The following is a 24,944-nucleotide window of genomic DNA, read 5'->3' as shown; positions in this document are numbered from 1 at the left end:
GGACCCACATTTGGTCCAGCTGGAGTCTTGCAGATAGTGCTGTGGTGAGACATTTGTGGACCCAGGTGAACTAGCAGACCGTAGTTAAGCATTAATTGAAAGTCAAATCACTACACAGGCTCAGCCCTTCAGGTAGAAATATGATGTGGTTGCAAGATGGTGTGGCATCTATTACGGCTTGCGTTTAGTTGCACAGTTCAGGGGGATTAGCTAGAACAGTGTCAGCCAATTTAACACTAAGGAGTTAAATACAATACCCAGGATCATGCAACTTGCAGTCTGACCCACACAGATTTTTTGTCTTAGTATGCACACATGGGCTAGGGTCTCCAACCAGTAGCTCGTGAGCTACTGTAGCTCTTGAGCTAACCGAGTAGCTCAACTGTGCGCAGCCCAGCTTATTAAATTAGAAAGATTTTGCTTGGTTGGATTAATATACATATAAAGAAATTGAAATTATACTGCACTAATAATATTAGTAGCTGTTAATGTGTTTTATTGAACATAAGTAGCTCTCAAGACAAAAGGTTGGAGACCTCTGGGAGAGTTCATTTAATGGTACTTGAGCCTAATATGTGGAGGAGAGAACTGTCCCAAGCACTTTTACAGTGTCGAACCGGGAGGGCCCTTTGTGGATCCCAGTACAAGATCAGTGACCACCTGACTGGGATTTTATGGGCCGATTCCATGAGAAGAAATATGTCCTGTACACGAGATGAAAGGCCGGGTCATACGTCTCAGAAGTAATCTTTCCCTGAATCAGCCACAGAAAGATAGTTTAGGGACCTTCTTGTGGACGTGAAACAAGTTCAAGCAGCTGCAGAAAAGGGCAAGTGCTGTTTAATGTATTGGTCACTTGTATTTCACAAGCAGGCTGTGCCGCGTCACGAGCACATGTCCTTTGAATCAAAGGGAGCATGCCTGGGAGGCGGACACAAAATGTAACGAGGAGTAACTAACATCAACAACAATTTACTCACTTCTCAGAAAAGAGATCCAGTGCAGGGTATCCTGCTGGTGGAGTTCAGTGAGAGCTGCATTTAAGCTACTAAATAAAAGAAATGGTTTACAGGTGGTAACCATGCTCATGCACACCAAGGGTAACAGTGCAAGGCCAGTCTCACTGCATACTACACTAAACGTGTAGGGGCAGCCATTTAATATCCGGATTGTGGTATCGTTAGTGAATAAGCTTCATTTTTTACCTTGAGCAGTGTCCTTGAGGTAGCTCTTCCAGCAATCTAAAACTACAAATGTTCAGCACTTTTTAAAAATGCGTGGGTCATTTTAAACTCAATATATTCCAAGACCTAGAACCAGAACAAGAATAGTCAACGGGCAGGGTCATGTTTGAATATACAACTTTAACTAGTTGCAATTAAAAGCACCAGTCCACGTTAAAAAAATGCCACACACAAAAACACACCCTGTTTACCAAGAGTAAACTTTTCAATATTTGATGCCTCGGAACCCAGATTATTTACTAGAGCTTAGTCAACTTGGCCTCAGACCAAGCACAAGCACTTCTCCAATACAAAACAACAACAACAAAAAAGCCTGGTGAACCAACTCTGGGTCTACATAGTGCCTAGAAACGCACATACCCAGTCTGAATAAAATATTAGGATAAGAAGTTCTTGCGGGTGCTTTTGCAATTTGCATCAGCATTATGACCTCACTTAATTTACACTGACTTATTTGGTGAGCTCCAAGATAAGAGTTAGGAAGGTTACTTCAGTATCATGTAGAGGTGACCCGCGACACTACAGCTGCATCGAAACTTTTAGCGGAAAGGTCCCTAAAGTAGGGATCCTGACATGCGGTACGGTACCTGTAGCATAAACCTGAAAGTATACATGGTATTCAACCAGATTCTCAGCATGGACGGCTGAACGCGTTTCGACAGCTAAGATAGGAGATTAAGATAGTAATCCTGAAAAACTATTTACAACCCATATCAATATCAGAGAAGCGCTCAGCAGGCTGAACACCTATAGAAGACCTCCATGGGGGTACGTTTATCAAATGCCAGACCACCAAGATGCAATGCGCTGCTGTATGGATTCATTCAGGGAGCAGAACGAACATCACCCCTTCCATATTCTCTTGCCCTGATGAAGTCTCTGGCTTACTAGCAGGAGGTGAAACACTTGTTGGCTGGTCTTACAGTGCTTCGGAGCTGCAGAGTGGTATGAACATCTCCACTCTAGTATGGATGGTTCCAGAAAGTGTTATTCTCTAGCAACACTGCCAGAATTCCTGAACTACAACCTGCTTTGATCACGCCAGTAATTCCTTTGCTACCTGGGGGCGGGATTTCAAGTAACAATCCCTCCTTGCTTGTGGGGTGTTGTATTAACAGGTGCCCGGTTAGGTTTGTATTAGATTGATGCTGAACCTGTAGTTTACAGTTTAAAAAAAACAACTAATCTACACTTCATACATTGCAACCTACGCTGCCTACTTCTAATTCAGGACCAATGCTCTAAGAGCTTTCAGTGAGATGAAAAAGATGGTGTCTGAAAGGGCCGTGGTCGAAGCACTATTATTTTCCAGGAGGCGTGGCTGATTTAACTAAGGGCGTGGCTTAAAACCTCCTAACTAAAGTCCTGTGGTTCACTCAGAGGGCACAGGCATTGTTATTGCACCCAAGCACATACATCTAAAAAGCAGCCATACTGATATTGCAGATGTGAGTTACCTGTATCGGATGAACTAGCAAGTGATTTTGTTAATTAGAACTAAAAAAGGCTTCAATTCTGAAAAAGAGAATTACTAAAGTTAAGGGACAGTGGTTTCAGAACATCCTTCACTCTCGTTCTCACCACATTCTTATGTAATTCCCCCTCCACGTCACTAGTACCCCACACAAGCCACCTACTCCAAACAGTGGTCCCTTTTCTTTTGGTGCATTGTGGCAGCTGTGTACCTTCTTTACACGCGGTCACAAATACAACTGTAACTTTGTGCTCTGCAGAGAGGCCAAGCTTTGGATGTGAAATGAAAAAAGATTTAGAGTGCAAACAAATGCCCAGAGTCAAGGTGCTTAAAGCGGTTAGCCCTGAAAATCGGATGATGGGGAAGAGATCTGGATAGAGGACCCGAAACCTCCATCAAGGAGTGAAGCATGTGTATGTATCACCACAACCTTCGGGCCTTCAGATTGCACTGAGACCCTCACACAACCTCCAGTCTCACCTTCACAGCTCTCAGTGGGGCACCATCATAAACACAGCCAGACAGCTGGAGGTGGCGAGAGTCACTGACCGTTCTATATCGTGCATAAAAAATATATATATTCTGAGCAAATGCATGAGGCAGTAAAACGGAAACAGGGACTGGTCTGCAGACCGTAGTTTGCATTCTTACTGTCATTAGGGAATTTCGTGATTTCGACTAAAGATAGGTCCATAAATCTAGAGCAGCGTTTCTCGAACTGGTGGTAGTGACCAGGTGTTTGGTGGGTCGCTAAAGTCCAGGTAATAAAGATGCCCTTAAAATATTTATTCTGTCACAATTTCTGCGCTGCAAAGATAGAAGAAATGTCAAGCTAGGTCTTATGCTGTATATAAATATTTTTTTATTTAACAGACGTTTCGCTTTGCGGACAGAAAATTAAGTGAATTATGGGGCAAACCTGCACACTGAGTAGAAGACAGGCCTCCAGATTTCCATTTACAACAAAACGTAAATACCGGTTAAGGACCGTACACATTCAGCAATTGGGAAAGCAAAATGAAGCACTTTTCTGTAATTTTGAAGCGTAATAGAAACACATTTTAGTAGGATCAGAACAAATCAAGACACTTTACTTGGGGACACAAACAGGAATTATTGTAAAACCAGATTTAACACATCTGTGTGGTTTAGTTTTATAAAATGGTCTGTGCAAAGTAAGGGACCGTTTCAATGGACAAACGTGCTGTCTGCAAATAAGCTACTGCGTGAATATATATATATATATCAGCCTAATAAACCAATCCATTAAAGCTAGGGGGCTCGTGAACGTTTGTCATACAGTGGTTCTAAAAAGTTTGTGGAAGCACGGACCTGGAGCCCAGGAGGACTGGTCTCATTGTTGGGAGGTGAGCCCCACTTAATGCCCTGAATGTTGCACTGTGATCTGCTCGTGTGTCGCCAGTTACACCAAGGTATGCTATCTGCTGTGTTCTTGCAGGTCCTCTACAGCACCCAAAGCCCACTTGGGTGGGATTTACACTACCCAAACCAGTAGTAAAGACAAAATTGCCTTTGTGTAATTAATTGTAAACAAAAGACTCAACCCAAACTGGGCCCTAGTCCTCAATGACCAGAAACGACTGATCAGCTGGCCTGCTTACCTCACTCTCGCCTCAACCCAGAAACAGGCAATCTACGGTGCGCTCAAGGTCCAACACGTTCATTCAAAACATTGCTTGGCTGTGACCATGGTTTACTTTCAACAATCAATAGCTCTTTACGATAAGATAACCGCTTGCGACCTTTCACCTCACTTACCTCTGTAGTCCGTAAGCTTGATGTCTTTGAACTCGCCGCCAGGCATGACGGCCGTAACCTTGAATTCAGGGGCAGGTCTCCCAATCTGTGCCTTGCCTGCAGACATCTTGCTATGCACTGAAAGAACAGTAGAAGAGAATCAGAAACTAGGTCTACCCATAAACGACCAAAACTAGCTTCAGAGCATCCGTTGAGGAGAACCATTGGCGAGTGGTCTTAAACCTGTGGAACTTAGATCGCACAATTGTGGAGCTCCCCACTGAAGACTACCTGGGATAACACCTCAACTCCCCATACTAGCCTTTAAAGGTTCAAGAGATAAAGGATGAAACCACCTTACAGCTGCATTGTTTACGACTGCGACAGCACACCACACTACTGGTATGCAGCAAAACACTGCAGTGCAAGCAGAAGCAAGAGTCTGTGGGAACCCCTACCGCCAGACCCAGTCTTACTGATCAGTGCCAGCAAACCCTTTTACAGCTATGGGTGCAGCAAGTACTATGGGGTCACAGCCAAATATGGCCCAAAAGTGCAACAGAAGATAGGCGCTTTGTCGATTAACCATATTTTGTAGGTTTTGCATTTTAAATGCACGCCTGGGGCTCGTCTGAAGAGTGAAGCTGTGCCAGGCTCTCTGGCCACAAATCACAGATACCGACTCAGCTCAGTGGTGAGCCCGGATAAGTCGGATGGTTCTTTAGAAATAGGGCAGTGGAAAAAGGAGGGTGAGCAGTTAGGCTACCACGGACTGGTAGATGCATCGGAAATACTTAACAGCCATTCGGAAAAAACAAGTCAGGCGGTCTCAGTACTCCCACCTGACAAAAGTAAACATTCCAGAACACAGCCTGGTGGGGGAAATTCGATGTTCTGATTTGGGCAAATCACTTTCTTCACTACACTGGATGTTCCCCTTTTAGAAGGTACCTATGGGTTCTGGAGTCTGTACCTTGTACATTACAAACATACACAGGGGTGTTCTTGGTGTAAGGAAGGACAGGTGGGGGTAGAGGCCTAGTAGCAGGAGCCTAGGAGAAGAGGTGTGGTGCCGCGGCTAGGGCGACTGACTCCGGAATCTGGGGATCATGGTTCGATCCCCGGCACTGGCGGCAGGTTAGCCCAGCACCATGTAACTGGGAAATAGCTTGCTTAATCTTCCCGACGGCCCCCAGCACCTAGAGACCCTTACGGGTGATTGTGTGCTTTACAAATGTGGATTATTCTTATTATTATTAACTTGGTCTGTGGAGGTGACACCCAATAAAATTTATTTTCTGATGAATTGGTGGGTACAGGTGCCTTCAATCTGGTATAGTGAGGTGTCGGTCGGATTTCACCTGGGATTTTTGCAAGCACACTGACAAAAGAAACACTAGCTGTCAGATTTCCTAGTTCCATGCGTGATGCTACTCTAGTCCAGACTTTTTTCCTTTCAATTTTGGGACAGTCGTGTTTTATAATTCATACTACAAATTCCATAATTGAAAGAAACTCCAGGACTGGAGCAACATATCCTGCGTAACTGGGGTACTTTGCCGGGCTGACGCTCTGTTTCGAAAGCCCTAGAAAAGGTTTACAAACTAGCATGTTCCTCAATAGATACTCCTACCAATCCGCAATTCCTCTCCCATTCCACTGCCTCTTACACCCCTCTGTTGTGCCCTGCTTTTTGTAGAATGTGTTTTAACATTATATGCCAGTGTGACTGTCGTGTAATCGGACGCTTACACCCCAAATCTTACGGACCACGCTGCCAGCTAGCAGAAGAGGCGTTTTTTTTATTTCAAATGATTTTATTAGGAAAAGTTTTTTAGCATAGTAAGTACAGAAAGAAGGAAGGCAATACTGGTCATGTTATAACGCTGTTGGGGTTACAATTGGCATACATTATATGTGGTTAGGCGTTAACACGTTGGGTAGGCAAGACTGGTCAGGTTATAACGCCGTTGGGGTTACAATTGCGTAACCTCATCCAAACACTAGCTGAGAAGAGACCCACCCAAACTCTGCCATCGGGCACGAGGTACTCGGACAGCCATCAGGCCTCCAGGGTAGTTCCCAACTCCGGTTCCTTGGCCTGTCCAACTACAGAAGGCTCACTGATCGATTGAAACCAGTGCCAGGAAACAAGTTCTAGTTGTATTCCAAGCAGACTGTCCGGCCTGTAATGGCACAGATGAAATCTGGTTATACATAAAATCAAGTAACCAGTGTTCATTAGGAGTGCAAGTTTGTGTTTATTTTTGTTTTTAAACTCAATGTGAACATAAGCTGGTCTTGTTTTTTTTTTATGCGTTTATACAGCCTGTACTTCACTCCGGTGTCAGAGCGCCCGACAATAGAGCAAAGAAAGTTACGTAAGCAATTCAGAGTCGGATGGTAGGTGACAATATGTAGATCTACTATGGTTGCTCACGTGAGTTGCATATTTACAAGTTACATATTCACAAAATATTACACATTAACGATTAGGTTTTGCACAGATAGATTATGGAGTGGAGGCAGAAAGTCATATTAGCTCTCGTGAGTGTGAAGTAACAGTCAGTGTCACGCCATAGAATGGGAGGACGTATGCCTGGTAGGGAGTGTTATTGACTAAAGATTGCACAATAAGGTTTTCCCTTTTGAAAGTTGGGGGTTCAAGCAACACCTCACACAACTACACCTCCCCGCCCAACGGGTCCTACGTCCTTCCGTCGAACTCTCCCACTCAACCTTAATCATTTTTATTAATTGTCTGATTCCCACATGTTTGACTATGTAGCCATTTACTTGTGCCATTTACTTGTACTATTTTGTACACCGGTTGGCTTTGTAGCCACCTATTTGTACCATTCATATTATGTGACCTATTGATTTATCTGTATGACTATGCGTCCCCATGTACTCCTCTTTGTAAAGCGCTCTGATATCCGCAAGGATCTTGTCCGCGCTATATAAAACTTTCAAAATAAATAAATAAGCAGGAGAATTTCAGCATTACGCGAAGGTCTGGAGCCACCTGATAACGAGTTTGTTTGCTAGGTAGTGTGTGAATGGCTTTATGGGTTAAACAAGCAGTCTTTTATATTCACCCAGCTTCACATCTTTTATTACAGACTAATTCTATTCACACCAAGGATGTATTCCCATTTCAGTCTCTGAACACCAGTCCACTTGAGGAGCTACAGTGCTGCTCACACTGTCGCATAATTGTGTTGAAAACTGAATTCTAAATTACTATTGGGGAAGAGGAGTTGGCCCAACAGCTAGGGCGGGCAACCTCGAAATCTGGGGAAGTGGGTTAGAGTCCCGGCAACGACGTTGAACATCCTGTGATTGTTGGAAAAATCACATAATCTCCCCATGCCTAACAAAAATGAATGCGTCTTCGTGTAATGCAACTGGTACCATGTAAAATCTGATACCAGATTCAGGTCAAATTTGCACTATAAAACTCTGTAAAAAAAATTATTAAAGTAAAGAGTAGTACTTGTAGCAGAGAGGTCCTCGTAAATATGGCCAGAGCGCAACATCCACGTGTAGGTGCACTAGAAACAGACAAATGGTCTTCCATCACGAGGGGTCCATTGTCCGCCTTCTCTACAAGGAAGGCGACCGAGGACCCTTAGCAGGAGAGCTCAGAATGGAGATCCCCCTCCGCAGAGTCAAACAGACCAAATGATGAACACAGGGCGCCCAGTCAGGCCGCTTCACAGCTGAGCGGCCTTGGACCCAGCATAGGTCTCAACAACACATTCCCGGTGGGCTGGACACATTACTCGACTGAGAAGAGGTCAAAGATCACAGTAGTAAACACCAACTTGAACCCGGCAACCTCCCATCTCCAACATGCAATGCAACTGGGTGTGAATATGGGCACCCCAGGATGCAGGAAGGTGCCCAAACAAGCAAGCCTGCTTCCTCGGTGGCCCACCCCAGGTGGTCTGCTCCACTGAAGAGCAGACTCACTGACCCAACATCACAGCCTTGAAGCTTGAATGTGGTCAGTCTCATCTGGTGTCGATAGCCCCCACCCCTCCAAGGCACACTATGCCAGCCCAGTGCGAAGTGCTGTAACACTTGCATCGAACCTGGACAGCATTGGACACCTGCTCTCCAGCCTGGCAGGCCCACCAGTAGTTTAATTCCCTTGTGCTGTAAACATCCGTTTCATTGCATGCCTTGGGTTTAGATGTTACACTGGAACCGCAATAACATCCTTCTTGGCGCCCGCTCAGCCGTGCAATCCAAACAGAAGCTATTGTGTTCCCTCACGCAGAGGCTAAGAGATCCGGCCGAGCAAACACGCGCACCAGCCCGGGGATGCACAGAAGAGGAGCAGCGGTGAAGACTCGAGGCCCGCCGTGCCAGGGAGCAGGTGAGCACCCCTGTGCACGGCGCGGATGTGGCACCGGACGTGCGGGCACTGCAGAGCAGGCGCCGCCCATCCTCCGACCCGGGAGCTCCCGGTGAACCCAGGGGGCGGGGGCGCTTCGAAGCGGCTCTGCCAGGCTGCACAGGTGGTTGGTTATAAGCAGCCAAGCAAGTGCCTCAAAACACAATAACGTCACCGGAAGCGAGAAAAGTAACCGATGCCATTTTAACAGCAGAACACGTATTGGCACACAAGCCTGGCATTGAAATGCCTGCAAACATTTGCAACAGCCATTCAAACTTATGAAAAGTGAAACTGTCCAGTCAAAAGGTGCCAGGTAATGAATGGGTTGCATAAACATGCAACATTGACCGACCTCAAAAATACAGCTAGAAAAAAACTAGGCTTGGCAATTAAGTTGACTTTTTTTATTAATTAGAAATGCACAAGTAATCTGCCACTCACAGTGGCTGGAGTCTGCTGCCCACCAGCCTGCACTATGGGGCATATGTATGAAAATCCGTGTTTGCGATTCTCAAATAGCGATTTTTTGATAATCGCTATTTGAGAATTGCAAAACGGGATGTATTAAAAAATTCACCATTTTTTTGCGATTTTTTAGTATTCCTTAATTGAGATTAGCAAATTGCGAAATCGCAATTAAGGAATACCTTCCAATTCATTTCTACGGGCCAGGAGGTCCATAGGAATAATTGGGATGTCCTTCTCAATTTGCGATTCGCAATTTGAGGATTGCAAATTGAGAATTTCATGGGTGCAAGGGTGTCATGCGCATATGGCTCACGTGCGCCACATGGCACCTTGACAAAAGCCAAAACGTGCATTTGTGAAAGAAATCGCAAAGAACCACCAACTTGAAGTTGGTGGTAATTTGCGATTTCCTAATAAGAAATCTCACAACCTGGGTGCTTGTCGCATAGCATTTAAGGAATCGCAATTTGCGATTCCTTAATATTGCGATGGGGAATTTCCTCATACATCACGTTTTGCAAATTTTGTCGCAAACGCTGCTTTTTACCAATTTGCGACTAAAAATTCCTTTCATACATATGCCCCTATATGCTGTGGTGATTAGCAAGTGATTGACGCCTGAACTGGTCAATAGAGGAAGAGCGCTGAAAGCAGTGTGCTTGCACACAGGATGAACTTTGGAGTCTGGGTGGACCCTATTGAGGTCTCAAGGGAAGACCTTAAATCCAAATTACATTTCTTTTAGAGTGTCCCCCAGTGCTATTTCAAACCGGCAGTCTCCTCAAAGAATCAAAAAACATTTAAAGTAAAATAAGTTATTATCACTTTTTGGCACAACAAAAAGATACTTGGGATTTACAAAGCCACACAAATACGGCTCTGCATGGATTTGTAAAATAGTGCGACACTGCCTTGCTTCACCTCGGCCATCTATGACATGCATCCTCCCATGCATTGTGATGCAAGCCCATATTTACAAATACTTCTCAACAAGGGTTTGCACCAGAGTGATCTGCTTTGGGGTCAGTGTAATCTTTAGATCTCCCCTTTACATCTCTGCTCCATGCTGCAGCACACAAATTAAATACCCTCAAAGGAAAAATTTTAAAAAAAATACCCTCAAAGGATCACAACACTGGTACCTCACCTTAAACAAGGATGCCTGCGTTGGCACAAGGCAGCCACAAGTAGGCCAGAACTGGGGGAATATGGTGTAGTTCTGCACTCTCCCTTACACACAACGCAACTTCACTTGCCGTCTTACGTGACGTTAGTTAACATGCCCCCAAGTGCCAGAAAACACTTAGGCAGCACTAGGTTTAAGCATAAGAGTTCCTTTGCCACATTTTATGAATAGTAAGCAGATGCCCATTTCAGACGAGTCTGTCAGATCCAAAAGGATGCCATGTTATTGAACATGAATCAGGAAGTACTAGAAGGAATTCCAAGGGGTACAAGCAAATCACTATAGGAATCCTGGACATGGTGGAGGCAGAAAGTACGAAGAGATGCCAGGCCAGGCCTGCTCATAACATGAATGCACACCCTCACCCTCTGCAGTGTTGCCAGACTCAGACCTAAAAAAAAAAATCCAGGATTGACCAGTGTCCTGCACTCAAGGAAACTTGGAACAAGGGAGATGTAGCAACTGGAACGAGAAAACCAGAGATCCCGTCCCAGCTGCTTCACTAGACTACAAGGGTGATCCTGGGCATTCTGAGGAGCAAGAGACCCCCCCAGCGCCAGTGTTTAGCATTAGGTAATATATTAAGACCATGTATGGAGAGCAGCTGAGCAAGCGCATTTGAAAGGGAAGCCACCCCAAACCAGTTCTGCAGCCTGAGACCGTGGGTGCACTTGCAACATGAATCTAGTTAAAATTCTGCAGAGGTAAAAGCAGTGTTGCAGACGGGCGTGGTTCAACGAGGAGGGAGCCGCCAAAGGGTTCTCACTTACACAAGTCAGAATCCGGATGAAGTGTCAGGACGCCACCGTCCAAAAAAAGCAATTGTGTTTATAACCAGACCGTGACTTTCATATCTAATAACTCGAGATCTAATTGCCTCCTCAAACTAATTTGTCTTCGGGCGTACTAATCACATTTGACAACTTCCAAGTAATGATCTCCAATTAGCCACCAAGCAAACTCATTTGTCCTGCCTTTCTTGTATTTCCTTGATCGTCTATTTCCCGCTTTGCCTTGATCACGTCCATTCACCTGAATATCTTTCTATCACTTTTCGGCCAACTTTGTGCAGTTCGGACTCTTAGCCTTTTTAGGTCCAGCCTGGAGCCAGCTCGCATGCGCTGCTCTGCAAGGCTTGTTGAGATCGAGTAGCTAATAGAAGCCTGCCTACTATCCGCTCATATTTGCCATTGGCTTGTGTCATGGTCTGGCCTAAATTCTGGCTTCTAATTTGTAAAGAGGCTTGTTGGTCCCTCCTTCGAACCACCTCCTCTTAATTCGTCACCTTCCATTGCGACTGGCCCCCTTACTTCGGTTGTTACACTGTACGTGTTAGACAACGAGCACCATTTTCTTGATTCCGCCTTCTTTACCCTCTCCCTCCAGTTACCGTGCCTTGTTTACCCCATGTTGTCTGTGCCTTCCCCCTCAATCACGCCCGCCCTCCTGTTGTCAGAGATACCTACCATTGGCAGTGCAATAGGTCTCGCATTTACACAAGTTTGAACTATTGGCAATATCAATGCCTTTTATTTAGGTTTTGGTTTTCAAAACAAATAGAACATGGTCATTTACAATACCAATAGCTTTAACTTGAGTAAATGCAACACCGACTGCATTGCAAATGTTTGTTAAGTCTTGCTGGCAGCAGCACATGCGTGCTCACTTGCGAGAGATTGTCTACAAGGGGCTTGCAGCCCACCCTCTGCTTATTTGTTGGCCTTGCAAATAAATGTTAAGTCTTGCTGGCAGCAGCACATGCGTGCTCACTTGCGAGAGGTTGTCTACAAGGGGCTTGCAGCCCACCCTCTGCTTATTTGTTGGCCTCACTTACTACTTGCTGCCTTATTGTGCCAACATCAACTACTCTTGGCTGGAGAGTGGTCTAAGTACTGAGTGCTTCAGCTTCAAGGCCATCCTTCGGCAGTGATTGAGACCCTACTTTTATCTTCCCAGTCCTTTGAAATGGATGTTTGTTGGGACAAGTTATCTGCCTCCAAGTTTATTTTCGCTAGGACATGGGTGCAATTGCTTTATTTGGGATAGGATTTCTTGCCAAATGTACTTTTTCCCCACACAAGCGGGAATTAAACAGATTCTAAGAACTAGGAGGGGGGTTGTTCCGAGACCTAGCAAGCACTGGCAAAGCTAAAAGGTCTTTCCTTTTAGACTATTGGCTCTGCCACTGCAGTTTGCTCATGCTTTACATGGGTCTTGCCAACTTTGGCAAGGATCTGTAGCCATGGTGTATGAAAGGGCAGATCCAGGCTACTACTGGCATTTGTTTTTATACCATGCACTCCGCTACAGAGAGACGTTCCTCATCTCCCCCATCACAGCCAGAAGAATGCTAGTCCAGGAGCTAATAATCAGCAGTCTGGTCTTCTGGTCAATAGTAATGCACTACTGGCTGCAGACGATGAGACTAACAGCCAAATTACAAGTAGTGCAAAACACAGCCAGGCTTCAGTTGGGAGCTGCTTCAGCCCCACTGAAGACATTCTTTCACTGGCTACCAGTCAGAGACAGAAGCACTTAATTGGATGCATTACCTACAACTCCTTAAAAGTCAAATGTCCCTAGTTATCTTCAGCAGAAACGCTTCCTCCCTGCCACAAACGTATGGCAAATGGACACAGCATTGCTGAGTGTGCCCCTTATTTGAGGGACTAGCAGTGGCAGAGCCTTTTCCTTCTCATCTCCGGTTCACTGAAACAGCCTGTTAATGTCCATCTTAGCACTGGATACAGCAAATTCACGAAAATGCTCAAATCACTTCTAACTGAATTCCCTTTTGCCTGAGACGGTCTGTAGCACAGGGATACCTCTCAGGGTGAGTTGCGTGCCAAGTTTAATGCCCTGCCTTCAAACATCACGCAGAGCACCACAGTTTCCCCCATAGGATAGGGCAAAGAGCCTTTTACCAACAAAGTGTGCCCAGGCACCCGTTCAAAGTCAGCGGTCCCAGCTGCATTAGGGCTAAGGAACTACTATGTAAGTTCCATGAGGATCAGCAGCCTGCTCGGAAATGTGGAAAGCTGTAAGCCTTGCAAGAGGAATTGAAAGCACCCAGGATCAGGAACATCCCTGCATCCATCAGGAATGCCCCCTTCTTGCTCTAGTTTAAGATAACACTGAAGACTCCCTCTAAAGAATACTACATCACACTTCAGTAACCGCAATCCTGCTCCCGGAGCCCAGCTGCTGGTACTTGGTGCCTTGGACTGTACAGCACTCCACTGCGTATTGGCTAGGTTTGTGCTGTAGAAGATTCATACAGACAAACCAACAATGAGAATGTCCAGGAACTACGACCATTTCACCCTAGGGCAGGGCTGCCTGGGAAACACCAGCCTGCCCCACCCAGAAGTTTGTTGATGAACAAGCGACTGACAACCCAAAAAGGAAAGTCCCCACACCAGAATAAAACAAAAGCCCTTCCATTTACAGGAAACCCGTCTTTGCCAGTTCCTGTTTCGGGTGCTGAAAGTTATATTCCAGAGATCAAGTTTAGAAATGCAGGTCTCAGTTTTAAGGTATTTACTCCAGACACATCCGTCTAGATTTAAAGGCATTTAATGTTAGCTCATTTTGGAGCAGGTGTTTGCATGTATTGTTTAAAGAAGCGATTTGTCTGCGATGTGTGACCGGATGCCTGTGGTGGTTTTAAGAACTTACTGTGCAAAAGTGCAACCTACGCGTTGAGCACAAGCTTTCAGGGCGAGCTTGTCGACTTAATTTAAGCTCTACCAAGAAACAAAAGCTCTACCAAGAAACAATCTTTCCAGTCTCTGCGAGCGCTAAGTCAGAAAACGTAGACCTTTGATGGTGGTCATGTGCGTGGTCAGCCTTAAGGTGTTAGGGGACAGGAAATGGAAGGAGGGGGTGGGGGAGTTCGAGCCATCAGTTTAAACAGAGCTAAATGTTACCTGCGAAAATTGTTTTGGACCCTGAAACCCCGAAGCTCTTGCTCTGAAAGCCTACACTTTCTCCACTGAGGATTTTTTAAAGCAGACTGGAGAATAAAAGTTGCCAGGGTCTTTCACCCTGCCCTAATAACCTAGCATTACGCTGTGCCATGTTTCACCCTTTCTTCACTGCCATTTTCCTCGTCCCTCGAACAGTTTACGACTGCTATTTTTATCATTACCACCTCCGCAGCAACAAGTCACACTATGAAATCATTACTTTGCATCCAGGGGCGTTCCAAGGGTGGTGCATGGGCATTCCCAGGGGCCACCCATGGTTTTTGATTCAAATCACCATCTAACCATAGTAGAGAGGGCTTTGCGCAACAATACTTTGAGGCAAGTGTAAAGTGGAGAACGGTTTTTAATCATCCAAACTTATCTGGTTTTGAATGTGTACTGCACTGTACAGAACATAAAAGCAGTAAAAGTCAGTGTGCTAGACGTGATTCAGACACCTTTGCACTGCGGTGCATAGGTGTGCACAGCAGTCTTATTAAAGTCAAGTGCTTGGAGACTGCAGGATAGTGCAGCATTTTAGTAGATTAGGCACTTCCTGCTCCCTGCCTCATGCAGCAACTTTATGGTGAGCTGCGAGACCTTTGTAAGTGGGGATCTGGATCTAAGCAAAAGGTTCTTCCACCGATAAGATACTAGAGGGTGGTAAACAGCAAAGAAGAATGTTTTTCAATACACTATGGTTCAGTCAGCAAAGCACGCTTAAACTACTGGCTGCTTGTAGCAGGCTACATTAAAAAGCACCCAAACTGCAAAATTACCATTTCAAGAGCTGATGAAGTATAAGAATAGAATGACAATTAAATTGAGCAGAAGATGTAGCAGGTACTGAAGTCTAATCTGAACAGAAGAAGAAACAAGAGACTACTATAGTCTTCTCCAGAACTTCAGGCAGGTGGGTTAAAAGACAGAAGTAGCAAGAGGCACAAGTCTTGAAAGGTGAAGTGTACAATTTCCGAAACATGTTGACCACCGTGGTTTGATAGCCCATTTGGCAGAACGATACATGGACCGGTACAATTTTTTTAAGTCAGTGTATGTGGAACACGAAACTAGTTACAAATAACCTTTTGCATCCAAGTTCTTAGGATGGGAACTACTTTCATGTAGTGCACACACAGTGGATCGTGGTTTACATTTTTCATCATTAAACTGCTACCTCTTACATTATGATGTGTAAATTTGGCTCCACCTAACCGGTTCTACCTCTCATATTTTGTACATGGTGTAAGCTGATTGCTACCTCACATAGTGTACATTGTGTAAGCTGCACCTACGCACTGTTTGTTCCTGGATTGCACCGACTGCTACCTCTTATATTTTTGGCTACTTTTGGCCACTCACTAGTGTCACTCCTATGCCCTGTAACGAACGGCTGACAGTTTTATTGTCGTCTTTTCTCCTACACCCAACGTTACAGCCATCCTAACATGGATCTCATCGGTAAGCACACATTTAGAATCAACTACCCTTCCACTCTCACCAAAAAAGCCGCTAAACGCTTTAAACATAACTTCTTGAGGTCGCACCCTGAAACACCCTTTGCCGACACCTACTTCTCACCGGGCAATGGAGCCCTGAACACTGATATCTTCCACACCTCACGCAGAGCCCAATGGAGAAAAGCGTTCCTAACCATACTCACCGTCTCCACCACCAGGAAAACAACTCATGGCCTAACTCTCTCTATCACACCTTCCCAACTCTTCCCTGGCAGAACTACCATTACTATCTACAATAACGGGATTGTCCTAATTCAATCCACGGACAAGAACCTGGAACTACTAGACAACCTGTTCCCCAAGTTCAAAGAGCACCTTTCCAAGCTGCAGACCTCCACCCAGATCTCCACCAGCACTATCACCTCTGACGTCGCAGCCCCCACCCACAACACTTCTAACATAGCTCAGCGTCGGATCCACACGCACCTCACCTCTACCCCCAGCACCCTAGTCAATCGCCCACCTGCTGTTACCGCCCCACACTCCCCAAGCGCAGTCACAAATCTCTCCACCTCATACACTAGTTGCCCCTCTAACACTACCCCTTTGACCCCCACTCGTACCTCTCCCATCCCTCTCCCCCCCTGACATAACAACTCCCACCCACAACACGCCACCATCTGAACACACCACCGTCCGGAGTTTTTCCCCCGCCCCCTTCCATCCCCCCCACGGCAGATCCCTCTCCCTCCCCAGCTCCCTCCCCACTCACGACACTCATCCTCCCAACCAGTCCCACAGAACATACCGCCTCCATTACCTTAGCATCCCCCTCTCTCTCCCCTCCTATTTTCAGCCCCAACTACCTTCCTGTCTTCCCCACTGTCTTCAGCCTTCACTCACTCAACTCACCGGCACCGTCTCCCACTATAGTCACTACCTATGCCTCCCACCCTCCCCCTACTTCACCCACAACCCTCGCCCACAAACCCGCCCACACTTTGAATGCCATCCCACTCACTATCACCGTAGAACCTTCCAACAACGCTAGCATATCCCCCCCCCTCAATACCCTGCACGCTTTCCTGCCCACTACTCAACCATTCACCAATGGCTCTCACCACCAACCCCATCTCCAATCCACCTCCTGACCTGACTTTATCCACCCTCCAACAAGTCAAAGAGGATCTCCTACAAGTCAAAAAAGATGTCCACGCAATCAAAGACCTTCTCTTCTCACAGCCCAGTCTACCTCCCACCATCCCACTACCCTACAAACGACGCACCCTCCCTACATACCCTCGCCTCCAACGACCCCCGCGCTGGCCGACTAACCCCGTTCGCAATAATTCCCACCGCCCCCGTCGTGTCCTCATCTCACTGTCGGACCGCGACCTATGCTCCCTCCAACGCTCTTATGGCCCAGGTCCGGTAAAACACATATCCAACACACACATCCCCATACCCACAATTCTCACAAATCCTCTGAGGCTCCCAACCCTTAGCAACAGAGGTTCCGTCCCTAACAACCTCAGAAAAGTCCCCCTCACACTAGAAGGCTCGGCCACCCTTCTCACTCCCAAACTCAAATGCATCCTACTCAACTGCAGATCGGCCCAGAGACACTCCTCCGACATCGCTGATCTCGTCTCAGCAATGGATCTGGACCTAGCCATTCTGACTGAAACGTGGCTTACTGAAGCCTCCACCCCGATTATGGACATACTAGTCCCCCCCAATTATCACATCATTAGACTGGACAGGCCTCGCAAGACAGGCGGGGATATTGCATGCATTTTTAGGGGCAACCTCTCCGTTACTAAAGCCACCTCCCCCTCCCTTACTTCCTGTGAACTCCTCTGCCTCTACATCACCAGCGAGGGCAAACAAGTTTGTGCTTTACATCTCATCTATCACCCGCCTGGTGACAACCTCATATTCACCCAACTCATGGACACGATCACATCCAATGCCGGTCGGCAGACCACCCAAGTCTACCTGGGTGACTTCAATCTCCACTGGAACGATCAGAAAGACAGTGGTGAATAGTCTCAAAACTTTCCTTAATGCGCTTGACCTCACCTAAATATGCGATAGACCAACACACGACAAAGGCTCGATACTCGATCTCATCATCGCCAAAGAGGACTCTACCCAACTGGAGGCGATCCAACCCTGCGACTGGTCAGACCACCACATTATCTCCTTTATCAACGAAAAAGTTAAACCTAACCCGGCTCAACCAACCAAATCCAAAACCTGGAAAAGGGACATGAAGAATCTTAACCCCACTACCCTGCCTCCCCACATCGGCAATCTCCTCCTTCCCCTTTCAGGTGCCTCGGATGTTCAATCACTGACCGACCACTACCTTGACTCTATGAATACAATAGTCAATGAAGTCGCCCCATTGCAACTGAAGAGAGTCTCCACCAAAACTTCTAACCCCTGGTATGACGGCAGACTCAATGACGACAGGCGTACTATGCGAATGGCAGAGCGTACCTGGAGATCTGACCCTTCATCACTGCATCTCAAAACGCTTAAGAACAAGAGAAATGCCTACTTCAGGAAAATAAAGCGCACAAAGTCGGACTACTTTAGCCGCCAGTTGGACCAAGCAAAAAACAAGCCAAGAAAGCTGTTCGTACTAATCAAGACTCAAACAAAGACACAACCCTTACAACCAAACAGCCCCAGAAGCGGCACCCCACACTGTGAAGCCTTCTCTGCTTTCTTTAAGCTAAAGACTGACAACATAAGAAATTACCTCATCATGGATGTAAGCCGATTCCCCAACCACACCAGAATGTCTAACACCCAACCTAAAAACATGGCATCATGGCTGTACTTCGACACCTACTCGGAGGAAGCAATACACAAACTGCTCTGCACCTTGAAGCCCTCTAATCACCTCATAGACCCCCTACCTGCTAATGCTGTAAAAGACTTCATCCCCTTGCTCCTCCCTCTTTGGACCAAAATCATCAACAGCTCCCTTCAACAAGGCCTCATTCCAGACTCCCTCAAGGTGGGGCAAGTCACGCCTATACTCAAGAAACCTACAGCTGACCCGTCTGACCTAAACAATTACCGTCCCATCACCAATATCCCCACCCTGGCCAAACTGCTGGAGAAATGTGTCCAACTCCAACTAACAAAACACATTGACCAATTTGACCTCCTCAACCCTCATCAATCAGGCTTCCGAGCGAAACACAGCACGGAAACAGCTATGACACACATAATTGATGACGCCCTCCAAATCCTTGATCGCAATGAGTCTTGCCGCCTCATCCTTCTTGACCTCTCTTCAGCATTTGACACGGTCAAACATGAGAACTTACTGGAGCTGCTAAGCACTAGAATGGGTCTATCGGGAACTGTTCTCAAATGGTTTTCATCCTTCCTTCATAACCGGTCTCAGAAGTTCAAGATCGACAATGTGCTATCTACACCTGTGCCTGCAGATCTAGGTGTTCCACAAGGATCCTCCCTCTCCCCCACACTGTTCAACCTCGTCATGGAACCGCTCGCCACCTTGCTCCAAGCATCCAATGTTCAATTCCATATCTACGCCGACGACACAACTTTACCTAAAGCTACAATCCCCGGAAGATATCAAACTTCTGAATTCCACACTTATTAACACTCAATCTTGGCTGGCCGATAATCACCTCAAACTAAATGCTCTGAAAACTGAGTTCCTACTCATCTCACCCCCGGCGAAAATTTCCACCACCCAAACCTGGCTCAATAACCTAACAGCACTCAATGTCCAACCTACCATCGTGGACTCTGCGAACTCCCTAGGCATCACACTCGACGCCAAGCTCAACATGCAGCAGCACGTTAGCAAAGCCACAGAAGGAGCTAATTTCCAAATCAACATACTTGAGGAAAATTAAACCCTTCCTCCCTGCCGAAGACTTCCAAACTGCTGTACAAGCTTTAGTCATCCCTCGCATAGACTACGGAATTGTGGCCCTCAGCGGACTCCCGCTATCCACAACAGCACCCCTAAGAGCCTCCTAGAACGCTGCCGTGAGACTCATTACTGGCTCAAGAAAACATTCGCATATATCCCCAGACTTAAAGTCCCTAAAATGGCTGCCTTTTGAAGCCAGAATACAGCTAAAAATTGCAGTTATGACACACTCGGCCGTGCACCACAATGCACCCAACTACCTGGCTCAAAAGTTGTCTATATCAGGAGGTGCGAGATCCAATAGAAGTACAAAAAATCTACTCCTGAAACCTCGTAGATTCCGGAAAGAAAAAACATACAAGCGCTCCTTCTCAGGAATGGCACCCAGGATCTGGAATGCGCTCCCTCCGGAAACCAGGCTTATATCCTCCACTGCACTCTTCAAGAAAGAGGTGAAAACCATCCTTCTGGCCAAGACCTCCTGAACTTTTTAGGTGCTGGATCAGAGACTCTGCATTGCTTTGTATCACTGATCACCTTGTCCTTGGCACTATACTCCTACTTGATGGTGACACTACTACGCTACTCTCTTACTACCGACCAATATAAGACACTTTGGATTATTGAATCACCCTCCTGATGCCCCCACCCAGTTTTCTCTCTATCCTAAGAAATTGATATAAGCCATTCACACATCCAAGGTTTACCTGAACCCTTCTGTAGTGGGATCAACGACTTGTGCCGTCTTATATTACTGGTTTACCTGATTGTATATTGCTATGTTTTCTGTACGTTACTGTTATCCTATTATGTTAGTGACTATTATACTGCTCCCATTATCTCTGTCCATTCCTGCTGCCCCTACCCCTGTCTCTGTGAAGCGCTCTGATATCCGTAAGGATCTTGCTCGCGCTATATAAAACTTTGATTAAATAAATAAACAACATTTGATCATCATTAAACATTTGAGAAACTAGTCCAACGAACCACTGTATTTGTATATATTAAACTCCCTACGGTTCATTGGTTGCAGACTGGGTTGCTTTTGCAGTAAAATGCATCCGTGCATGTAGTACAGCAAAAGTATCTGAAGAGAACAAAAAAAAAAAAAAAAAAAGGCCGACCTACAAGGTGCCAGTTATACATATTAAAGCTCAGTTTTTCATTAAAGTAAAAAAAGCAAAGCTAGATTTTTGCCCATCAAATCATTTGCCTAGCGCAATGAAGGCAACTAGAACTCTTCTTCATACACTGCTACACTCGATCTGACATTCCTCCAATTAAAACCACAATGATCAATTCAGACATTCATTCCACAAAAGCTCCTCTGGGCCATCACATCAAAAAAAGTTACTACTGCCATGTTGGGTGCAGCTAAACTCTGGAAGAGCTGAAGACCTAATGAAATACGTATTTTTCAGTAGCATGACTAATCTGCTGCAGTTCTGTTTTTCTTCTTGTTTTAACAAAAGTAGAAAGGACAGGCAGTAAAACTTTATAGACTTTCACATCTTGGCTTGTAAGACAAAATGCGATTTGCTTGCTCAGCTGATTTTTACATTCTTGTTCTAAATGTAGATGATTTTTCTGATGAAGAGTCTCCGCGCAGCAGCATGCTCTTCTAGGTTTACTCTAGAACTGACTCTTTATTGTAGAATAGTTTGTGAAGTGCAACAAATGTGTCTTTCCTTCCCTTAGTGAACAAGCAACGCTGTAGATTTCTAAGGGGAAATGGGCTGGCACAGTCACACAAGTCCTTTTGTTGATAAACCCTTTCCACCTGCGATCGGTATACAAGCAGATCTTTCTGAACTGGCAGTTGCCACACAATGACTCAGACCTTCTCCGGCCAGCTTACAGAAAGATGGTACTTTGTCCGGCCCTACCCAATCCATCACAAAAAAACAACAAATGATGGACAGAATGTTGCATAATGGCAAAACATTCACCCCCAGTCACAGATCTGGGTTTAATCCATTGTTATTTTTCTCACCACACCAGTTCAGACATGGCCATATGCAAATCAGTCTTGACCCTGTGCCTCATGGGAACAGTCCAGCCCGAACTGCAAAGCCAGGTCTTCACTGGACCGAAACCAAGCATCATAGGACCGGTTTCTGGCTATCAGCACTCCTCAGCAAGGATAGCTTGATTCCATTGGCATGGAGAGCACCCATCCTGCACTCCACTTCCTAACATAAGTGTAGGCATAGCTACAGCATTACATTAAAATGTGATAACCTCTTTGTACCACATGCACATCAAATTATTCTCACAAGCAAGACTATAAACCCACAACACATCAGCCACCAGTATAGGTGTGTGGCAGCATCTATGGGGCAACTTGTATCTGGAGATTAGCAAATGGTTCAGTCAGTACCATAACAGCCCCTCCTAGCAAGATCACTTTGAGTTTACTCCTGCTGAGGATTAGTTTGCTGTTTCACTAATCAATCACCAGCTTCCTAAGATATTAGCACAGCGGACCCGGTTTAAGCAAAAAAAAAAAAAAAACACGTAGTGACAAACAGATGGATTCACCAAAAGAAAAAACATATTTCCACTACAACATTTCAGTTTCCGCCTTCCTCAGGTAGTACAAGATGGCTTGCATAGAAATTAATATTTTTGACCTGGCTGGCTGTTTTCTTCTGATCTTTCATCTTCAAGTGTATATACATACACGCGACTTATAAACGCAACTTACTAGAAAGGAGCCTGCAGTATTAACGAACGTTGCCAGCACAACTCTAAAAGTAAATCTGGAATGTATTCCTCACAACACTGATGTCTGGTGGGTCCCATACTCGGATAACAGCACCTCCGGCATGGAACCCTTTCCAACCACAATCAGCACGCCCAGCGACACCATACAATGCCCTGTCCTTTCACTGCTACCCAGGCGGGCAAGTGCTGCAGCGCCTCACCCAAGAGAAGGAAGCGCTACAATACAACCGGCACAGACGGGAGTGGGGGTAAATGTTGCCACTTCCGACAGGTCTCTGTTCAGTCTATGCAAAAGCACCACGCACTCACTGCCCCAGGGTTTGAGCATCCCGCTAGAGCGCAGCAGGAGTCAAAGAAGTCTCACCGACCCGCAACAAAGTAGCCGCCGGCCTGGCCGGAGCCTCCGAGGAGGCTACACACACAAAGGAACCCAGACTGGGCTCCACTTCACCTATGCATTTTCATAAACAGGGGCCCGCTTGGATTTTTTTTTTTTTATTAGTGGGGGGGTAAGGCCATCTTGTTAATTTTTAATATGAACTTTATTTTATTGTTCAGTTTTATTTCTATATTCTAAAGGGATGTTTTATGTTCTTAGTAATGTTATGTAATCTAGTGGAATGTAGAATGTACATGTATTCCGTTCCTGGTTCGGTCTCGTCTCAGTCAGTATTTCACTACTGCTGATGCGGACGGACCCGTCTCCTGTACCTGAATAAAAGAAGTTATTTTTGTGGAATTCAATACAACAATTCTTATGAATAAATATTTTGTATTGTATTGGTTGCTGCGGCTCCGCTCCGTCCACGCGGGGTCAGAGGGGGTTCGGAAGGCCCCAGGCCTGAACCACCTGGGCACAGGCGGGGGAGGTACCGCAGGCTCGAGGGAGGATCGCGCCTTGGCGTAGACGGTGCCATTCTCCCCTTTGTGCAACTCACCCCCCCCCCTCGACCGCCCCCGCAGTTAGTACGGCCTGGAGCCCCTCGCGCTGGTCGTCAGGCGCAGCTGAACGGGGCCGCCGCCGCGCGCCGGGGGAGGTCGCGAGCCCTCCCTCGCGGGCGGGAGATGGCGGCCGTTCCCTCAGGAGGGCTGAGGCCCGCTTCGAAGCCCTCGCGCATCCACAGACTCACCCTCGGCTCCTGCGCTCCACGCGGTCTCTGCTTTTCGGAGGTTCTGTCACCGGGGGCCGGGCAGCCGGCCGAGCTCGGCTTTATAGGGAGGCAAATCTCGCGAGCGAGGCCTGCCCTCCCTCCCTCGGGCCGCCTCCCCTGCCTCCACCTCCATCCTTCATCTCACCCGCCTCCCCGCCTCTCTCGCCTCCCGGGCATCTCGGGCATCTCACCGTGCTCGCAGACAGACTCGTCCCCTCCGCCCCCTCCCCCGCCGTGCGCTTCCCAGATGCTCCGTCGCCATGACTAGACAGAGCTCTCGAGTTACTAAACTCAAGGCGGCTCGTGTGCCCTCCATGCAGTGCCTACTCACCCCCTACAGCGCCTCACGCCCACCCCTCTACGAGCCCTTTGTTATCCTACCATGTCTTCCTCAACTCCCAATATGGAGGTATCTCTAAATGTTATCCTATGTTGCACCTTCCTCATAACTCCACGAATCCCGGCTAGCTGTCTGAACACGCCGACTACGGTCCTGCTCCCTCTGTACGTCCTTTTTGTATCCCCGTACATACCGGCCGTCTGTATCCCCAATATCCTGCTGACTGACCCCCGTCCTCCGTCCCTTTAAAGTGTACACGATGGCCTCTCTGTCTCCATACCCCACTGGTATGCATCAGGGTACCCCTGGCATATCTCTATGTGCTTCATCACTGCCTGGCCAAGGGTAGTAAGTGATATTCATGCATTTTTTTTATATAAACACTCCATGAACACCACCCGCCTCTTTCCCAGCGATTTTCGCCGATCCTCTTAGACCTTCACGCTGCAACTTCATCCTGTCCTGCATCATCTGCCATTATCATGCTTCTCTCCACGTCTTCTGCCTTCCTGCACATCATGCGTGGTTATGTGCACCGTCTGAATCAGTTCCTCAAGCTTAGTGCAACCACTGAGAGGGTCATATCTTGCCTCGCGCCTCCCTTGTCTTCCTGCACTCCCTCCTGAGTTCTTGCATCCCTTGGAAGTCTCCCTGCACCCCATGTACTTCTGTTTGTACCCCACACAGTAGCATAGCAAAGATTTAATGTACCCTGATGTTAGAAAGGAAAATTACCCCTTTGGCTGCGGTTGGTTTTAGTAACTGCAGCTATTATCAAATATCAATTGGCCCCACGGCCACTGCACCTGCTGCATAAATAGTCAGTGAGCCTACC

The 24,944-nt window shown here is 46.5% G+C and overlaps 1 protein-coding gene across 1 annotated transcript in view; it reads right to left on the bottom strand.

Moving 5' to 3' along the window:
• LOC144786139 (peroxiredoxin) overlaps positions 1–23,881 on the bottom strand; it is a 65,192-nt gene extending 41,311 nt beyond the window's left edge. Inside the window, exons 1-2 of the mRNA XM_078665157.1 lie at positions 23,749–23,881; positions 4,498–4,614 (exon numbers count right to left, since the gene is read on the bottom strand). Of these exons, the coding sequence (XP_078521283.1) occupies positions 4,498–4,603 (106 nt within the window). The 5' untranslated portion in view covers positions 4,604–4,614; positions 23,749–23,881. The remainder of the gene's footprint in view (positions 1–4,497; positions 4,615–23,748) is intronic.
• Positions 23,882–24,944: the final 1,063 nt, after the last annotated feature.

This window comes from Lissotriton helveticus, chromosome 1_1, assembly GCF_964261635.1.
Source record: "Lissotriton helveticus chromosome 1_1, aLisHel1.1, whole genome shotgun sequence".
NCBI classification, from domain to species: Eukaryota; Metazoa; Chordata; class Amphibia; order Caudata; family Salamandridae; genus Lissotriton; species Lissotriton helveticus.
Note: the sequence above shows the minus strand (reverse complement) of the source record. Positions and strands in the feature narration are given on the sequence as shown.